This window comes from Pelobates fuscus, chromosome 5 (assembly GCF_036172605.1).
Source record: "Pelobates fuscus isolate aPelFus1 chromosome 5, aPelFus1.pri, whole genome shotgun sequence".
Classification (NCBI taxonomy): Eukaryota; Metazoa; Chordata; class Amphibia; order Anura; family Pelobatidae; genus Pelobates; species Pelobates fuscus.
Genome location: NC_086321.1, coordinates 192,977,163 through 192,997,954, shown reverse-complemented (window position 1 = coordinate 192,997,954; position 20,792 = coordinate 192,977,163). Strand labels below are relative to the sequence as shown.

Here is a 20,792-nt window from a genome sequence, read left to right as displayed (position 1 = left end):
TGGCAGAGATATTTTCTGATCCCAATCCGTTTTTTCTCTGTCGAACTGGAGAAGGAAGCAACTCTGTACAGGCCGAAACTTCCATTGGGCCCACTTCACCAAACCTATCGTAGATGTTAAAGAACCCAGGAGACTCATGACTTCCCTTGCCGAGGCCCTTTCGAGAACCTGGAGCTTCTTGACTTTGTCTTGTATCTTCATGACCCTCTCTGGAGACAAAAACACACGGGCAGAAATGGTATTTATCACCGCTCCGAGGAACACGATGGTCTGAGATGGAATCAGGGAGCTTTTTTCTATGTTGAGAAGCCACCCGTGATCTTGCAGGATGTTCATTGCTATTAATGTATGATGCTCCACTATTCTTTGTGAAGGCCCTATGATGATTTTCTGAAATGGGCAGCATGTGGACGAGAGGAAAATTCTATCCTGTAGCCTTCTTTTATAATTGAGGTGACCCACTCGTCTGTGACATTTGCGGCCCACACCGGGTAAAAGAACTGCAGTCTTCCACCCACCGTACCCGGATGGGCCCGAGGACCTTCAGAAGGTCTTCCCAGAGGTCCTGGCACCTCTACCTCTGGAAGCCTTATTGGAAGAGGAGTGAGAGAAGGACTTCCACGAAGAGTTCCTGGAATACTCCCTTCCGGGCTTGTAGCTTCTACTGTCCCGAAAGGACCGATCCTTAAATCGCCTGGTTTTCCAGGAGGAGGAAAAACCCTTTCTGCTGACTTGTGGGAGAAACGCTTTTTTCCCATCAGCCGCTTTCTGAATGGCATCCTCCAGGATCTTACCAAACAGGAGGTCCCCTTGGAACGGTAGACCACACAAGGACGCTTTGGAGGCATAGTCCGCCCCCCAGGAATGAAGCCATAAAGCCCTTCTGGAGGCCACCGATAGGGCCATACCTTTGGCAATCATGCGAGTGATGTCCAGGGAGGCTTCAGAGCAAAATTCAGTAGCAAGGCTCAAATCCTTGAGACTTCCCAGGAGATGTTCTCTACGGACACCTTGATCAATATCTTCCTCCAAATTAGCGAGCCAAACTCGTAAGGCCCTGGAGAGAGTGGTCAGCGCCACTGCCGGATGAAGGGCGGAGCCTAGCGCCAGATAGGCTTTAATTAGGTCACCATCCATACGCTTTTCCATAGGTTCTCTTAAGTATGCCATGGAGTCTATAGGAAGCGTGGTCTTTTTAGCCATACGGATCACTGCGGCATCAACCTTGGGAACCGAATTCCAAAGGCAGCAGTCCACGGTAGAATAAGGATAAGTCCTTGTGAATTTGTTTTTCAAGGTGGACTTCCTCTCCGGCTTATTCCACTCCTGAAGGATCATGTCCTTTATAGAGGAATGCACTGGGAACGTTGGTCTATTAGGTTTCAAGTCCTCAAAAAACCTGTCAGCCTCTCTCAATTCAGACTTTTCTTCCGTGAGGCTAAGAGTGTCTCTGAGGAGGGTAATAAGCCGATCTACAGATTTAGAGTCCAGAGACCTGGAGGCATAGTCAGCCTCCTCCTCCCCCTCATGAGAGACCTCCCACAGGTCCGGATCCTCCTCAGAGCTGGAAGACTGAGGTTCCGCTCTGCGTCTCTTAGGAGGGCCACCACATCCCGTGGTAGACTTAAAGCCCTCAGCAATTGCACGGGAAATCCAGAGCTTAAGGTCATCCTGCGGTGAAGTCTTACTGGGGACATTAGCCGCCTCCGACAAGCATTCCCTGCAGAGGTTCCTTCCAGGTGGAGCAGGTGATGAGCAATTAATGCATTTATTGGACTTTTCCCTTGATTTCCTCGCTGGGGAATCCAGATGCTTGCTGGGGCTGAAATAAAGCCATATATGACATATATTACAGGCTTAGTTTGGCACTCTTTTTAACAACCCCCCCAATAGAAAAATTGAATGGCTCACCTATGTTTTCTAGAGAGGGATCTTGCAGAGGCAGAGGGGGAATCCATACTACAAGGGAGAACCAAAGGGAAATTCAACACACAATACCTAACCAAAAGGTCAGAGCAGACTGACCAGCAGAGAGAGAAAATAAAATAAACCTTAAACAAGAATTATCAGGAATCCTACCTTATAATGACACAAAAGTCCTCCAGGCAGCCAAGAAACAGCAAAGGGCGAACTGCAGGGGAGCCAGGAACGAGATCGCTCGAACAGCTGATGCAGCGCACAATCAGACTGTCAGAAACTGCCTGTTTAAATAGAGCCGGGGAAACCATCCGGTCCGCGCATGCGCAGACCGCTGGAACGCACGCCGTGCGTTCCAAACGCTCGCGGCCAAGGAAAATCACTTCCGGGTTCGCCGGATCCGGCCGCGAGCACCAGCCTGTCTGCTGGAACGCAAACTGTGTCCCAGCCTGCGACGCCCGAACCCCCAGGAAGCCCCAGGCAGTCGGGGAATAGCCCCATGGGCCAGAAGGCATAGCCACCAATCCAGGAGACCCCACAGGGAACCGGACAACACACCAAACCACAGGTAGGACCACTCCAGGGCCCCATAGTATGGATTCAAAGAACTGCCAGAAATAGGTGCGGGGGGGGGGGGATTTTGGACCCCAATTAAGAGGGACAAGCTGATAACAAGGGGAATTTTTAAGGAAGACCAACCCCATCAGACAAATAGAAAACCAGTGTCTCCCTCAGAACACCTAAATCCCACGCAGCGGTTCAGTACTTACACAGAACCTGACCCAGTTAGTCCTGCTCATGCAGGCCGTTTACTGGGGCCTTCAAATGAAGAGAGGCTGAACTTCATTTGGAACGAACCCACGACAAACGCAGGAAGGTGGCCATAAAAGAAAAAGTTAAAAGTCCTGTAGAACTTGCTAAGGACAGGAAAAAAGACTGTGGTGTAAGGGGAGGAGGGACTCTTTATACCTATCAGTCTAATTAATTAATCTAATTAATTCCTGTCCTGTGACTGCTAAGGGAGGAGCTACCCATAAGTGATGCTGCCATGATTAGCCAGGAAAAGTAATTTGAAATGTTTATTTAGAAATATTAAATTATTTGGAAAGCTTACTTAACAGTATAAAATTAAGGCCAAAGGAAGGGCACACCTCAGAGCAGTGATTTCCAGCAGTCAGTGGAGTTTGTTGGGCACTGCCATTTACCCACAGCCCACCAAGAGGTGATGATTTGTTCAGCACCATAAAAAAAAATTTCTACCAATACTTATCCGATCCTCTGCATTTTAGTGTTATATCTCATGACACTTCTAGATACACATATTTAGGGAAACAAAAACCACATTAACCCTTTAAGGACACATGACGTGTCTGACACGTCATGATTCCCTTTTATCCCAGAAGTTTGGTCCTTAAGGGGTTAAAGATGTCCAACTCTACCCTATGATGCTCTTACCCAATAACAGCCTTAGTGAGCAGGACAATACACAACACCCCATTAGGGTGGCCCAATGCAGATTCAGTTAGTGATGTCAGAAATCCTGTTACAGCAGACTGAGCATGTCTACCCAGAAAATAGGGCATAACAAAAAAAAAACTCTGAAAATTCCGAAATATTTACGATTAGTTAATTGGCCTCTAAGCCATTATTGACCAGCCTTCACTGAATGCAGAATGTCTTGCCTCTTAGGAATGAATAATACAGCAGAGCTAATACATCAAACAGTCAGTGAGGTTTGTTTAAAGATGTCAAACATAATAAGAATTGGACAAGGTAAAAGCAGCTAAAAAAAATAAGACTGGCGCTAGAACAAAGTAATCAGTTTGTATAAATAGTGCTACCCGAGGACAAACTCTTACTCTATGTAGATGGTTTAACCACAGTTTTAATAAATTAACGTATCATCTATATTATGTTATCTGTTACACAGTGTATTCCTTGGTCCCAAGACAAATAAATAAAATATGCAACAAACTCAGTGCTTCTGTATATTGCTGTTAAGCTTAAAGGGACCATAACAAATATTGGAAACTAGCCACTAAACACATTTACGTGCAATGAATACTTAATATACACTATTTTAAAGCTAAAATAAACATCCCTGGTTTTTACTTAATATTTTGAAATGTATGATTTATGAAACTAGGGAAATGAAGGTAGTCAATTTATTCTGAGCTAGTGTGCTCTTTAAAAACTGCTGCATAGCAAAACCTGTCTAAAGAGTAATAGCTTCCATATACACAAGAGTATGCTTGGTTCTGTAACCGTGATGGGGAATGTTTTTGAGCTCTGAAGCTGGCCTTACGTTATTCATACATTTTCTGTATGACAGAACCACTTTAAGAGAAAATTACCATATTTCGCCTATATCAGTTGTTGCTAACAGTGCATGATAACAGAAAAATCACAGCATTAGGCTTGTGTTAGTTGAAGAGGATTCAATCTATACACCAACTAGCAATTTACAAGGCCAACAAGTATATATATATTCTAGATTTATGCCCAAATATCCCAATCCAAAATATTTGTATGAGTAAATATGTTAGCAATGACAGTCTCCATTTCTGTGCAGAAAAAATTGGCTTATGTGCAATAATTGCCAGGAATGTACCAATCAAGGACTCACTTCCACGTGAAAGATTGTCGAATTGGAGTGAACCAAGAAGCCGTCCTAGATATCAGCTTGACAACATGTGGGCATCCTAAATTCATTCATAATTTCATAATTTCCCTTAAAATAGTTAAATTTATGAATTGGTAAAAAGGGGACATGCAGTTAACCCTAAGGCAAGCTGAGGTGCACCTGCCGCAGTGGTTATGATCCTAAGGGTATCCTGTCACCTTTTCCATTTGTAACAATAGTTTGCCTTCCTACCTGGGTCCCACTGGGCGCTGACGTTCCTCCAGGGGCTAGTGATGTGCTGTATCCAACTTATGCAGAGCTGAGGAAGCAGAACCCGCCGGCCATTCATTCAATGAGAGCATCAGCTGACCACTCTCACTAAATGAATGAAATTCTGTGCATGGGATTTGCAACTCCTGTTCCGGGTGACTAATGATGACCCATTGACACTGGTGAAGATGGAATTACACCATACAGACTTCATATGAAGTGATCATGGTGTTTGAAGTAACTTTTTAACCCCTTAAGGACCAAACTTCTGGAATAAAAGGGAATCGTGACATGTCACACATGTCATGTGTCCTTAAGGGGTCAAAGGACCACTCCACACCAAGCTTGCTGAAGTGTTTTATGGGTGAGGAGTATCCCATTAAAAGGCACTTTATAAAGGTCCAGATTTTTGTGAGAAATCCACACTTTTGTTATTAATTAATAAAGCCCCCAGCTGTCAATCTAACTCTCTACTTGAGTGCGTCTTCCTTCCCTGAGCACACCTTCTTCTCAGACCTCAGGTCAGACCAGCGTTCTTTGTGAACACTGTGCGATGTATGTGTGCGTGCATGAGTCATAGATTCAATGGCTTCTCAATTAGAAGCCTCTCATAAACTATTTCCCAGTGTTTCGGGGGAAACGGGGGAAGGCTTGCATTGGCTGCAGTTCATAAGATCTGCAGCTTTTGCAAGCTCATCTAAGATATACCCAAAATGAATACATGCTTGAAAAATGTGTTTACTGGGGGTATATCTACTAGTGATTTTTATTTTATTCAAGAGTTTCCTTTAAGGTGATCTAGATACTTAAATATGTGAAAGCAGGCCTATTAAACAGTTTGTTTAAGGACCACAATAGGAAATATATTGTCTACTTTGTTGCTCTGGTAAAAGACACATGTATGTATATACAACAAGTAATTGTATTTCTCAGTTTCTCACCTGCAGCAGACATTTGCTGACATCACTTGCACAGAGAGCTTTATTACATCCAATCACAGAGGGTATCACTGAGCAGCACACAACAACAAATACGAGAAGCACAGGGTTCCACATCCTGCTTTGCTGCATTTGGGAGACACCATGCGTGCCATTCCCATATTCCTGTGAAAGATAGGAAGAGCTGTGTACATTTACAACAGAATACTGTATACTGTCCAACATTTTAAAAAGTTCATGTGTAACTCATGTTTTAGGATAGGGTATGGTGTGTGGAGTACTTTAAAGGCAAATGTATCACTTGACAATTGTTTTTTTTTTTAAACCAGCAAGCAAACACTTTTAGACAAATCCACAAACCAAAATAAAGCAAGGGAGTATATAATGAACGTATTGTGAACTTGGTCAGATTGCATTACGGGGCACGTCTCTCAATTAGGGAAGTTTCTTTTGCCCCCCTTTCCTTTACCAACCCATCTCCGTTTCAGATCAGTCTACTAATGACATAAACAGGGCAACCAGCTGTAGAGAGAAAGTCTACATTGTATAATTACACTCAGTGCCAGGCATTTTGAATTCATAGAAACATAGAATGTGATGGCAGATAAGAACCATTCGGCCCATCTAGTCTGCCCGATTTTCTAAATACTTTCATTAGTCCCTGGCATTATCTTATAGTTAGGATAGCCTTATGCCTATCCCACGCGTGCTTAAACTCCCTCATTGTGTTAACCTCTACCACTTCAGCTGGAAGGCTATTCCATGCATCCACTACCCTCTCAGTAAAGTAATACTTCCTGATATTATTTTTAAAAAGGTAGATCTCCATCTGTCTTACAACGATGCTATGGAAGCAGTATGCCCATCCTTGCAGGGTTGTATTTGTGAGCAATGTTTGTGTGTTTGAATGTAAGCATTTTTTTTTCGCATACAGTATTTGTGTGAGGAACTGACTCTGCTGAGTTTTGAACCCTGGATTTCATGCTGCTAAACCTCTTCCTTACCAGTACACCAGCCTGCCTTTTTTAAAGGTGTATGAATATTAAATCTTAGATTTGAAAGGTGAGATCAGAAGCACCAGGCAATATATATATATAATCAAGTTGGCATGCCATCATCTTCTCTTAGGAGCACTTGAAGGGTTTTGCTATAAATGATTTTTGCTGACTAAATTAAACACAGTTCGAAGCAAAGTGTTTCACCAAAGAAACAGCAAAGAACATGCAAACGCTTGGGCTCGTCCAGGATTTGAACCCAGGACCCTAAGCGAGAATCATACCCCTAGACCAACGAGCCATTATATTCACAGTAGCCCAGGGAAGAGATGTTTGGAGTTGTTTTACTATCACCAATGACAAGCATGGCCCCTCTCAGTATGACCATGTTAGTTCAATGCTCCTCCAGGGCAGACCTTGTGCAGAGCCCTGTGTTTGTTCTGTGCAGCGCAAGCAAATTTAATGACACACTTTCTCTGAGTCTTATGACTTGTCTCTGGTGTCTCCATAAGTAGGAAAGCTGAAGATAAAAGAGCCAGGAAAGCATAATGTGCATGTGTTTGTAGGCTGCTTGCAGGATTGCCTGTGTGTAGAGTGAGATGATTGTGATGTAGGGTTTTGAGTAAATGGTTTGGTTTCAGATGTGTTGAGTTTGTGATGTAGTATGTATGGCTAGAGGCCGAAGACACTGATAAAGTGGGTGTTTATAGGAGCCATAGTGTGAATTAGGCCTGTAGTGCAGGGCTTGGCAAATTTAATCTAGAAACCAGCTAGAAAAGTTAGGAGCCAGGTTTTTATTTTAAAACCAACAAAGCTTTATTTTCAATGACAAAAATACAATTTTTAAAGTGACACTATAGTCACTAGAACCACTACAACTTAATCTAATGGCTCTGGTGTGTATAGCCTTTCCCTGCATGTTTTTTTAGAGAAAAAGCAGTGTTTACATTGCTGACTAATAACACCTCTAGTGGCTGTCACTCAAACAGCACAGTGCACAGTGTGCAGCACCGACGTCTAGTGTCTCCACGCTATGTATGAACGCGCTGAATGTTCCCCATAGAGAAGTATTAGGATAACCTGCATGGGTAGATCAGTGTCCCCTCTGCAGTGAATGTAGAAAGCTTAAGAAAGAAGAAGCAGGTAAATCATAGTTGCATGCTTTTTTTTATCCTGCCAAATGAGGCAACTGTCTTATTGAAAGCTAAAGTGATACATGTCCCTTCAAAGCACACTTCTCATTTATGGGCTATTTCTCTCTCTCTTTTTTTTTTTTTTATTTTTTTTTTTATTTACAAAGCTCATCAGATAGCTAGTCCTCTTTATGGTAACGTATCTTCTGAAGGTGGTTCATGACGGGAGAAAAAAAAAAAGGAGATATACTTACATCAAGTTCTTCCTCCTAGCGGCCAAGCTCTGTCATCTGTTACTGTGTGAATTTTTCCATATCAGATATTTTAACCTATATGTTGCAATTGTATTTTATGCACTTCTTTCCTGCACCAGTAAAATCCTAGAAAGCTTTGCACGTGTTTTAAAACTTTAACCCTCTGGATATGGCATTAAACAGCAGTCAACAGTGAACATAAAATAATTACACAGCCTGCATGATGACTTGTTTATTTAGTTTGGAAATGCCTAAACTCTTCACAACACATTATGTTTTACTTCTTTCCTTTTCATCCCTGACGCATAAATACAGTCTGACTAGTTAGCTACATATTGCATCTAATTTTAGGAACCCAGACTATACAAACAGCTATTAGACAACACTATCGCATTATCTCAGCCGCTGTACATCAGTACTGAAGTGCCCCAATATGGCAAAGTGCGGCTAATTTTCCATACTCATATTAAATACATGACGTCTTTCCTTCTCCATACTGTTAAGGTGTGACAGTCACTGAGAACAAACATAGAACTATTCAAATTGTGTTATTGTTTGCTTAATTAAAGAGTAAGAAAAATATTGCCTTTACTCTGAGGAGCAATTTTAGAAGTAATTGCCCTGTTTTGCTATGCATAGGGCATGTGTGTGAAACAAAGTACTGATGGTCAACGACAATTGTCTCCAAGCCCCCTCCTACTCTGTATTAATTACACCCCTGCCTTCAAGTTTTTACCCATGCCCTTCCCAACAAATAATCAACATCGCAAGTGGAGACTTATCTATTGGTGTTGCCAGGATTAATTATAAGTTTGGAATAAAAATTTACATTCTCTCTGCCATGAAATGTTTAGCAGCAAGGAGGCTGAGCAACTAATCGTATTGAGATTTGGGGTATTTTTAAACAGTTGCCCCATATTCTGTGTATATACCCTTCAGACATGCTTAGTCTGCTCTAGAGGGATTTTATATAGCATCCTGTTCACTTTGCATGGTCAATCAGGTCATGTGCACCCTAAAAGATCCCCCTGGATATTGTTCTGTCTTCTAGGGATGCCATGGTGTAACACCATCAGTGAGTGAAGTCAGATGTTGGTTTCCCATATATGTATAGGCTCAGTACATGCCTACCTGAGAGACGTCAATGTATACATTGTGGGCTTACTTCATGCCATGGGGCTCAGCAGTAATTGGTAGTGTCAGCTACTAGGCCATCATCAAATATTTTTCCAGGTGCTATCCAGTGAATCTCTCAGTACCTTTTCCCCTGGCATTGATTGATCCTAGAATGGTATCTCAGACACCATATTTGTTGCCTTCTTCCCCAGGAATCTTTGAAAGTAACTGCTTCTTGTCTTTGATTTCAATTCACTGATCGATAGCTCATTTATCCTCAACTTTTCACCACCTGATCTCATTCTGTATTCTAGAATTAAGTGAATTACCTGCTTTTTCACTTCTTTCAGAGCTTTACCTTACAGCTAATATCTGACTCCATCATGTAAGAAACCTATTTTTCAGACCTTTGCCTCTTATATTTACTTTCCACTACTTTTGCCTTTGGGTTGTTTATACTGTTACTGAGCTTGGCTTGCCTTGAACTCTGTCTCTGTTCTATTCTTCTAAAGCAAGAATCCTGGAAAATCGTTGAAGGACTCTACTAATGACAAAACAAATGTTGGAGTGCAACCTCATCAAGAAAACCTTGTGATCATACTGTGTTTATAAGGCAGCTAGAATTAGCCAAGTACTTGCACATGTTTTCTTCATAAATCACATAAACCACTTTTAGATAAAAAGCATAAATTGAAAAATAAATAATAAACAAACAAATGTGGGCATGGATACATCTGTTACATGATATTCTCCACAATACTAAGGGCCAAAATCTGTAAGAGAGTGACGGATCAGAGTGTAACCACATTTGCAGTAAGAAGTGTGCTCATCTCTGCATTCCCATCCTTTCTGAACCCCCAGCTGTGCCCTATAATATGCTGAACTGAGCTCAGAATGCATAAATGTGCATATTTAAGCACAGCGATAAAATGTACTTTGCTCACTGATGCATTTGTGTTTGAACAGATTTATCCTTAAGACTGGACTGGCCTCATCTCTCAAGGATTGTGTTCTAGACTTATATCACTATGAAATGAAACACCGACAACATTAAATACATCAAACAATTTTACACTTCTGGCTGCATGCAGCCTAGTCTGTGTAAGAAAAAGACAGCTTTTGGCTTCTTCCCATCCTTCATGGCTCAAGCCTACAAAAGCTTGGAAAAGACAGAACTAGCAAAGCTTAGGAAGAGGTGTATGTGGCCTTGATCATTCCCAGTGTGGCCCTAGAAAAGTGAATCCTGCAATCCCTTACCTTGTTCATCTTGAAACTGCAGAGTTCAGAGCTCAGAGGCCTGGTCTTGTCCTGCAGAGAACTGTGCTGTGTCCACGCAGAGCGTAGTCTGTGTCTTGAAGGAGTGAGAGTACTGTGTGTGGCAGAACAAAAAAGAGGCTGTGGGTGGATAGAGGGAGGTAAGGAAACTGTGATCCTTTACAGGGAGTGAAAGAAGGAAAAATAAGGAACATGTGGGAAAGATTACAGGCTGGACGGGAGCCAGGAAAAATGGAGAGCTGTGGCTCATGAAAGGGGAGGGTAGAAAATATATGAAAGAGATTTTTAACAAAATGTAAAACACAGGCGTTATAAAACCACATAGATATTTTCCTGTTTTGTGGTTTCCCAGATGCAGCTGGTGCAGAAGTTTAGGGCTGTTACTATTTTATGGCACGAAGTGTGATGTAAACATTATAATATTACACAAAGAATACATAAAGCCGTTTAATTTGCAGTTGATGCATATTTTATTAGTATTACATTCCTGGATTATACATGGCTCGTACAAGAGGTAATTATATGGGTAATAAGGCAATAGAAAGGCTTTTAGGAGAACACACAGTGGCAGCTTTACCAGAGACAGGAAGGTACATCACTCTCATGGTTTCTCAATAAATAACCCCCAAAAATATCTAGCCTTCCAAGGCATGGGAGATTACATTACATCCAGCATTTTCATACGAAGCATTCATTTTACCAAGCTCGGATATACTAAGCACATTTTCTGTCCTGCTTTTTTTTTACATTTATTGCATCCCACCTGGGTTATTTGAAGGTTTATTGCATCCTACCAACCCATGCAGCAGGTTGTATATTTCATTCACATTTCCAAGAGTACATTACACATATTATTTCCTACCTTTGTGTACAGCAAATATATAGTACATTGCACTCTACATTCATACTACCCACCCCAATCATTGTGTAGTCTCTTCCAGTTCTTATTCTAACCGCGTATTCTTTATAACTCTTATATACATTTTACTTTGCCTATGCATAAATATTGAGCTCTGGACCGCTGCACATATCCCACTGCGCCTTCTTACATTAATTCTTCAAACTACTTCCTGGGATAATATTCATACAATGCATCCAGTGCCATAATATTTCATTTTGCCTACTCTTTAAATACCATGAGAAAACATTCTACAATCCTATTAAAATGAGAACACATTCTACACAGACCTTGTACAGAAAATACATTACACACCGTCAGCATACATTTAACAAACATTCTACCTAGACTGGTACATTACAAATAGTCGTTATATAATGAGCATATTATTCCCTCTCTCTATATACCAGGCTTGTTTTATACACCCATCTGTCAATCCTACAACTAAATTCACAGTTTACACACAGTCTAAGAACATTATTATTCAAAAGCAATGTGTACATTATGTCCATTTTTATTAATTTTATTAAACATTGTAAAATATCCTGACTTTTCATAAAGGAGGACATGTAAAGTAAACAAATAATACATTATACTGTATATATATTGTGATTTTGTAAAGCATATACTGGCTATATTCACATATATTCAAATTGCAATGCCCCCTCCACTCATATTGCACATAATATCCCATATGCTATTTCACAGTCCCTTCCCAATCTCCATTCTGCTTCTGTTACAATGTAGTGGTTATGGTGAAAGAGCCATTTTACTCCATTTTCTGTAAAATTGCTTTCAGTGGTTTATAAGAACTGTGGCTTCTGCATTACCCAATCAAGCCTATGATTGCCACTAAAAATTAGATGATCTAACATAGAATTTTTCTTCCACTTTTAGCTGTGGAATATTAGGGTCGGTCATACGGTCGTGTAGACGCTGTTACAGCCCTGGTTCTGTTAATATTACAAATCTGGTGGTAGATTCAATCTTACCTAGATTATATAAATAACATTTGCTCAGGAAATATTTCCTGTATGTCACATTGAATGTCTGATCTTCCTTCTTTCATTTGACAGGGTTATTTAATAAAGTGAACATTTTGGGGAATTTAAAGTAAATTTCAAATTGAAGGCAAAAAAGTGGAACTTAAAGGAGCACTTTAGGGCCAGGAACACAAACATGTATTCCTGACCCTATAGGGTTAAAACCACCATCTAGCCCGCTGCCCCCCTCATGCCTCCATAAATATAGTAAAAATCTTACTTGTGTTCAAGCCTGCAGCTGCTTCTTTGTCCCGGTTTCCTTTAGACCTGCCCACTGCCTGCTGACATCAGCAGAAGTGGTAGCCTCATCTAATCACAATGCTTCCCCATTTGGGGATTGGCTGAGACTGACAAAGAGGCAGATCAGGGGCAGAGCCAGCATGATTCAAACACAGCCCTGGCCAATCAGCATCTCCTCATAGAGGTGAATTGAATCAATGAATCTCTATGAGGAAAGTTCAGTGTCTGCATACAGTTCAGTGTTTGAATGCATTTTAGGCAGCCATGACCCAGGAAGGATCTCTAACAGCCATCTGAGGAATGGCCAGTGACGTTATCACTGGGCTGTAATGTAAACACTGCATTTTCTCTGAAAATACAGTGTTTACAGCAAAAAGCCTGAAGGTAATAATTCTACTCACCAGAACAAATTCAATAAGCTGTAGTTGTTCTGGTGACTATAGTGTCCTTTTAAAGCTCAGCTGAATTAGAGAATTTTTCCTGTTTAGCTTTTATGGTCTTACATTTGAAATTCACACTGAATTCACATTGAATAACTGTGAGTGTTTAGTGAAAATCCATTGTGAAATATACAATATACTCTCTTTCTATTCTTTCCTTAGTCCACTGCAATATTTGCCTTCAGAAGGAAAAGACATTGGGAAGACAATCGCACTATTAGACTTTTAATCTCTCACTCTCATGTAATATTATTTTACAACACTCCCCCCTCCCCCTTTCTCTTTGCATTACAAGCCTGTCTTGGCTTTTTGCAGCATCCAGTATAAACATTTCAAACAAATGTAAACCTATCTTCTGTTTCTTCTCATGTTCCTGTCTGGGTGTCTTTACATTCTTTAAATAAAAATAACCCACACGGATGTTTAGACTTGATATATTCATATTTGGCTATGTAAGGGATGCTCTATATTAAAGCCCTTATAACAAATGTAAATAAAAGTGTTAGCATCATTAAAGCAACCCTCCAAGGACCTCTAACACCAATGATCTTGGAACAGATTATAGTGAATGGAGCTCCTCTGCCTATATCTCCTGTAATTCTGTTACTTATAGCTTGTACAAACAATGGCTGCAGACAGCCCACACCCATGCTTGATGACATCACAGGAAGGATATATGCTTTATCCTGCATGTACAAGCTCTTGTACAGTATAGACACACACAGTCTGCATTCAGACAAATCGCCATGGACAGGCCTTTTCATATCTTTCTGTGTTCGATTCTGTGCCCCACACACGAGTAAACACCTACAGCTTAATTCTTAAAATAAAAAATAAATGACAAAATAATAAATATATATCAAACTGTCTGTACCCGGACATAAACCACACTGCAACTTCTATTACTCACTTTGCACTGTCGTTCATTAATATATTTTCCAGAATGAAAGTATTGAGGAGTGCTAAACTGATATACCATAAACTCCAGCTCAGCATACCCCTAGAAAACAATCCGAGCATGTTTCCAAATGTTGTTGTACTCACTTTTATATATGACAGGTTGGTAAAATGTTTCAATAAACACAGTACAATGACCGCAGCAGATTTGTGCAGATGGTTTCATTTTTAGAGTACATTATCATGCCAGGATACTGGGGCTACAGTGGGCACAGGTGCACCAAAACCAGACAGTAGAAGATTGGAAGATGTTTCCTCGTCCAAAGAATCTCAGTTTCTCCTACAACAGAATTTGGTATATACACTATGAATCCATGGATTCATCCTGCCTTGTGTCAGCGATTCACAATGGTTATGGTGTAATGGTGTGGGGGAAATTCATTGGCACATTTAGGCACCTTAATATCAATTGAGTATTGCTGAGATTCCACAGCCTACCTGAGTAATATTTCTGACAATGAGCGTCTTTTTAAGGCCACAACCTACTCACGTTTAATGACTACTTCCAACACAGAAGACAAAATGTCACAAAGTACATGTCCTCTCTATCTAGTCGTACAAGTAACAAAGATTTCAGTGGATCTCAGTGCCCTTGATGCCTTTGGAAAATCTTTAGCAGCTGAGTGATGCTATCTTGTCATCCTGGACTAGGATCTCTAAGGAATATTATGAGTGATGTGTTGAATCAATGCCACCACAAAACATCAGGCTGTTCAGAGGCAAAGGGAGAATCTATCCAGCAATATAAAGTTATTACCAATAAAATTGCAACTAATTGTGTATTTTTTTTTATAGACAGACTTTTTAAATATATACATATATGTACACATACATATTCTCTCACCGTCTAATAGTGTCTGTGTACATTGTAAAAATAAATATAATGTAACATAATCAGTTAATCAGCAACAAGCAATTTTCATTGCAGATAACAGTCACAATGCTTATCTCACCACTTCTGCAGCCAGAGGATAAAACATTTCTTCCTGAATCAGTTTAGGCGATCATTCCACATCATCGCATTTTGGTGAAATCTGACTAATGCAATAGAGGCTTGAAAAGTCGGTACATATCAGCTGTTGTAAAAGCAGAGCATCAGTAAAAAACAAAAAACAAAATGCCGTGCTTTAAAAAAATGCACTGCTTACAAATAACATAAATTATATAAACATAAAAACAATAGTTTCTTTCATAAAAACAAAACAAACTAAACTTATTTTACAGTATAGTGTCATCCACTGCTTCATTATTGGGTTAATGAAATTCTAAACTTATTTCTCGAACTATAGCACCTGTCCAAAGAAGAGGAGACAGTCCTTTTATAGGTAAAACATCAATGCAGGGATTACTTACAAAATGCAGAACCCATGAATATTTGATATATTCAATGCTGAATGATGGGCATTAGTTCTTCTTTAAGAGATGCCATTTAAAATATGTGCTGCATAATTTGTTCAGAAATAAGCGCCTACAACGTGTTTTTTGTTGTTGTTGTTTTAAGCATCATACGATAAAGGAGACATAAGTTGACTAGAAATGAAGGCAGATGGTACAAAAAGTGAGCCGATACAAAGTATATATTGTATTTTTGTACATGACAGCCCACACAAGCAGCAAGTTTGATTTTTCGCTCCTCAAAACAAATTAATCTCAATGAAGCTGGAGTCCTTGGGTGAAGCCTGACATTCTCCTATCTCTTCTCTGCATGGCTACTGTATTGAGCAGAAAACTTAAAGGACCACTCAACTCCCCAAAAAACACACAGTTTAGTAGATATACCCCAATTAATACATACATGCATATTTTTATGCATGTGTTTATTGGGAGTATAGTCTAAAATAGATTACAAAAGCTGCAGTTATTGTGACTGCAGACTTTGTAAGCTCCCCCCCTTTTCCCCCGGAAGAGCCTTTTTAGTCTCTTCACAGGGAAATAACCAATCAGAGGCTTCTCATTGAGAACCCTCTGACTTGATCCACACGTGCACGCACGAACTAACTCGCACGGGCACACTCATGTGCACGTGTTCATGCACGCGCGCCCGCCACTTGTGCACTACTAAAGTCTGCTAGGGAGGGAGGGGGAGGCAGGCACGCTCAAGTAGGGGAGCTAACGGAAGTAGGAAGAAATCCTTACTGGCTGTTCCCCAGTTTATAAAAGTGCTGATTTCTCATAGAAATCAGCACTTTTATAAACTGGGGTTAAATGAGGGTACTCCTAACCCATAAAGCACTTCAGCAAGTTGAAGTGCTTTCGGTGTGTGGAGTGGTCCTTTAATCATTGAGAAGCATTGGGAGCAGGTGATTGGCTGAGAGTGTCAGCTGATGCTCTCAGCCTATCACTGGCGGCCCATTAAGAATATAGCATAGACATAGAACACATAGACGCCGCACGTCTATGGAATTATGTGCTGAGCGGCGAGGAATGCGGCAGCCATCTTGGACCGGACGCCGTTCTACTGAAGCTATTGAAGAACACTTAGAAAGTCCATCTCACAAAAGGTAAGTGAAGGACTTGGGGCACTTATAGTCCTTAATACCCCTACCCCTACTCCTTAATACCCCTACCCCTACAGTGTTAATACCCCTACCCCAGCACACATAGTCCTTAATACCCCTACCCCAGCACACATAGTCCTTAATACCCCTACACACACAGTGTTAATACCCCTACCCCAGCACACTAGGTGTATTAACACTGTGTGTGCTGGGGTAGGGGTATTAAGGACTATGTGTGCTGGGGTAGGGGTATTAAGGGGTAGGACTAGGGATAGGGGTATTAAAATTAGGACTAGAGGTAAGGGTATTAAGGGGTAGGACTAGGGTAGGGGTATTAAGGGATTGGACTAGGGGTATTAATGACATGGGGTAGGGGTATTAAGGACTAGGACTAGGGGTATTAAGGGGTAGGGGTATTAAGTGGTAGGGGTACTAAGGGGTAGGGGTATTAAGTGCCCCAAGTCCTTCACTTACCTTTTGTGAGATGGACTTTCCAAGGGTTCTTCAATAGCTTCAGTAGAGCGGCGACCGGTCCAAGATGGCTGCCGCATTCCTCGCCGCTCAGCACATAATGCGGCGTCTATGTGTTTTATGTCTATGGAATATAGTCCATGCTCTTTCTTGCTATTGGCGGCCAGTGATAGACTGAGAGTGTCAGCTGATGCTCACAGTCAATCACTGATTCTCAATGCTATTCATTGTGTCCCTTCTCTGCTCAGTATGGTGGCTGTACAGATGTCTGGGGAGCCCCTTCGGTGTTCATCTTTTCAAACCTTCGACCTCATAACAATGTGGAGAACAGAAGGATAGCCTGTGAGAGATTTTTTTCTGCTCTCCCTTGTCAGTCAACTCTTTGCCATAGAGTCTATTAAGATCTACTTTTGCATAGTTTTTCCTCCCAAATTATACAATTGCTAGGAAATCTGCTAGCACAGCGTAGAGATAGGATTTTATGAATTATAAAATAAGAATGAATACAACCTAGCATGACAGGTAACCTTTAAATTTACACCGCTGTACTAATCTGTGACCTTAGCCCTTGGCTCATGTGCTCTGCTCAACAGTTTATTAACCCCTTAAGGACCAAACTTCTGAAATAAAATGGAATCATGACATGTCACACATGTCATGTGTCCTTAAGGGGTTAAGGCAGTATATTAAGCATGACAACTTTGTTCACTGATACATCTGCTAATAAGGAAAAATACATCTATTTGTTACATTAAAAAAACTGTACGTTTCCCAGTTGCCAAGAATATTTTCAGACTAGAAATCAGATGACAATATTTGATCTTTGTGGCATACACCTTGATAGCCCTTGTTGTGCCTTACAATACAACTAAGGGGGCCCTATTCTCTGTTATAACAAACACATTAAGGAATATTATAAATAATAAACTCATGTCATGCTCACAGCATTGGAAATATGACCTGTTTTACAACCGAATATAACTGCAAAGGAATCAAACTCCAGCATGTTCTACCACCGTAATATGACCACATGATAAATGTCACTAAGTCTCATGCTCTCCTCCCCCCATTACTCTACCAGATCTGTCTTCGTGTCCTGTCCTCCCCCCCCCTCCCCCCCCCCCCCAATTATACCATTTGGTCCCTATCCTGTGTTCATCTATCCTAGGAGTAGGCATCCATCGGCACTACATCTTCCCTGATGGCTTGCCAGCATTATGGCTGTAAAAGCATTATGGGGGATGTAGTCCACAACATCTGAAGTGCCGAAGATTGCCTACCTCTGATCTGCCCCATTGTCTTTTGCATGGATTTCCCTCCCACCACCCTTTTAGTGTACGTTCATTGTATATTTGACCTGTGTTCTTTGGTGTTGTTTTGGAATAGAGAATTGATATTGAAGATGTGTTAGCCTCTCCATTCTACTATATAAAATGTATCCATCCATTCTCTGCATCCTGTGTCACGGCAGGGGGATCAGCTTCTGGGGGGATTAACCTATAATTTTTACCCCCATTGTTGTCCCAGAATTCTTCCTCACCCACATGATAACGGATGGCAAATTGCAATGATGAGGAGTGTGTATGGTCCCTGGGTGGTAGAGGAAGACGGAAAGTGAATAGATCTGTGCCAGGGTGCCCAGATCCACCATGGCAGAGTCGTGAAGCATACAAAGCATGTGTATCTCGATAAGATTGCCATCCATCCAGAGAATAGCGCACAGTGACTTGTTTCTCATATGCCAAGTCAAGCACTCGCACAGAGCCCCAGAGGAAGCAGCTCTCGTAGCGCATACTCTGCAGGCACACTCGCTGATCCCATGTCTTTTCGTCCCATGCACCGCGATCCCATGACTGCTTTTCCCATGTTCCTTGCTCAGACAGCCATGAAGGGGATAAGACATGGCGAGCCTCACACCAGCTCTGAAACGTAAGAACCATGGAAATTATATAACATTTCACAATCAATTGTAAAGAAAGAAAATCTGACAGGGTTATTAATTGAACCCCAATTTGGAGGTTAGTGGATAACCATGACACTGAAAAATATTTAACACAACACAAAACCGACATTAACATATGGATAGTCAATAGTAGTAAACATTATGAAAATATTTCCCTCTCAAATATAGACTCTACATGACTGCAATGCATCAGTGTCTATTAAAGTGCCTCTGTCACGTCTGTGTATTTCTGAAATATGGAGTACAATGGTGTTACTGTAGGAGGTTAGATGTTTGCTGTATGGAGTACAGGGATGTTTCTGGAGGAGGTTATAGGCTTGCTGTATGGAGTACAGGGGAGTTACTGTAGGAGGTTATAGGTGTGCTGTATGGAGTACAGGGGAGTTACTGTAGGAGGTTATAGGTTTTTTTTGTATGGAGTACAGGGGGTGTTACTGTAGGAGGTTATAGGTTTGCTGTATGGAGTACAGGGGAGTTACTGTAGGAGGTTATAGGTTTGCTGTATGGAGTACAGGGGGTGTTACTGTAGGAGGTTATAGGTTTGCTGTATGGAGTACAGGGGAGTTACTGTAGGAGGTTATAGGTTTGCTGTATGGAGTACAGGGGAGTTACTGTAGGAGGTTATAGGTTTTTTGTATGTAGTGCAGGGGTGTTGCATGCTATGGTAATGGGGGCCCTAGAATCCCAATACATACCGGCTCCTCCCGGGAAATGCAGGAACTCAGGACCCGTCTAGTTGCCTCTCTCTGCAGCCGATGGGTGACAGCTAGGGGTATACAGGGCATGTCCTCGCGTCTGAAGTGCCGGACAGACTCCAATTCTAGTCCCAGCGAGTCCGCGAAGCGCACCCTCTTCCTGGTCTCTGGGCTGCGCTGCCTCTGTTCTCGGGGCACTCGCAGGGCAGGAGCCGAGCGGGAGCGCCAGCGGCGGGGAGCCTTGGGAGCTTGCTGGGTGCTGGAAGGGCAATCTTCAACTTCCTCCACCTCCTCCTCCAAACTGGGTCTGGCTGTGCGGTAATAGGCACGCTCATACAGGCCGGCGATGTAGCTCAGGTTTCTGGGGATATCCCCTGAGGGGGGGCGGCTGGGGCGAGACATGACCCCTTGCAATATATAACATCCCCAGAAAGCACTATCGCCGTATCACAGCCTCACCATGCTATCTCACTGTACGGATCACACAGACACTATCTGCAGCACAGCATTCTAAATAGAACACGGCAATGAGTCTCCATTTACACCAGCCACTCACAGCACCCTTTACATGCCAAGCTCCTCTGCTCCCCGTCACCTCCTGTGCGGCAGTCTACCTCCCATCAGTTATCCATCTATCTCCCCCTCCTCCCACACTGCATCTCATTCATTCTGCATCCAAGGGCTCCATGGACCACTACCGTAATCACCATAATAGTCTCATCTTATTGTCTGTAGTATTTGTACCTGGGTGTCCCACCTCCTTAGAACTCACACCAATCACGGGCATGGATAGCAGAAATGTGTTGAAGGTCAGTCAATCAGCACAACTCATTGTGTGCAGAGATTATTAGGAGCAGCTGGTAACCCCCGCGAAGGTGATGACTGGAAAAAAGGCAAACTGAGCGAGGAACTCGGTGGTAATTAAAAGGATATACAAAATATCCGGCACCTTATGCCATAATGCTCAGCCAGAGAAAGCTGTGGATTGCGTTGCCTGCTTTATATGCCAAACAGCACAGTCATTCCAGTCAGAGACTGGCTGGGATTGGTGGGCACAGAAGTATTA

The 20,792-nt window shown here is 41.8% G+C and overlaps 2 protein-coding genes across 2 annotated transcripts in view; both read right to left on the bottom strand.

Moving 5' to 3' along the window:
- The window catches only part of LOC134611238 (twisted gastrulation protein homolog 1-A-like), a 43,983-nt gene extending 33,243 nt beyond the window's left edge, over positions 1-10,740 (bottom strand). The window contains exons 1-2 of the mRNA XM_063454898.1: positions 10,504-10,740; positions 5,752-5,913 (exon numbers count right to left, since the gene is read on the bottom strand). Of these exons, the coding sequence (XP_063310968.1) occupies positions 5,752-5,913; positions 10,504-10,512 (171 nt within the window). The 5' untranslated portion in view covers positions 10,513-10,740. The remainder of the gene's footprint in view (positions 1-5,751; positions 5,914-10,503) is intronic.
- A 7,444-nt stretch (positions 10,741-18,184) lies between these two features.
- PPP1R3E (protein phosphatase 1 regulatory subunit 3E) lies at positions 18,185-20,397 on the bottom strand. Its single transcript, XM_063457149.1, has 2 exons — positions 19,727-20,397; positions 18,185-18,990 (listed from the first exon to the last, which is right to left on the bottom strand). Exons 1-2 carry the CDS (start codon positions 20,126-20,128, stop codon positions 18,493-18,495), a joined length of 900 nt encoding a protein of 299 aa, XP_063313219.1. The 5' UTR covers positions 20,129-20,397; the 3' UTR covers positions 18,185-18,492.
- Between the last annotated feature and the right edge of the window lie 395 nt (positions 20,398-20,792).

Bases quoted from the DNA above. Each gene is read 5' to 3' on its own strand.
- PPP1R3E (XM_063457149.1), bottom strand. From the start codon at position 20,128: ATGTCTCGCCCCAGCCGCCCCCCCTCAGGGGATATCCCCAGAAACCTG. The intron at 18,991-19,726 runs GTATGTATTGGG...CTTACGTTTCAG, and splicing joins GCATTTCCCGGGAGGAGCCG to AGCTGGTGTGAGGCTCGCCA.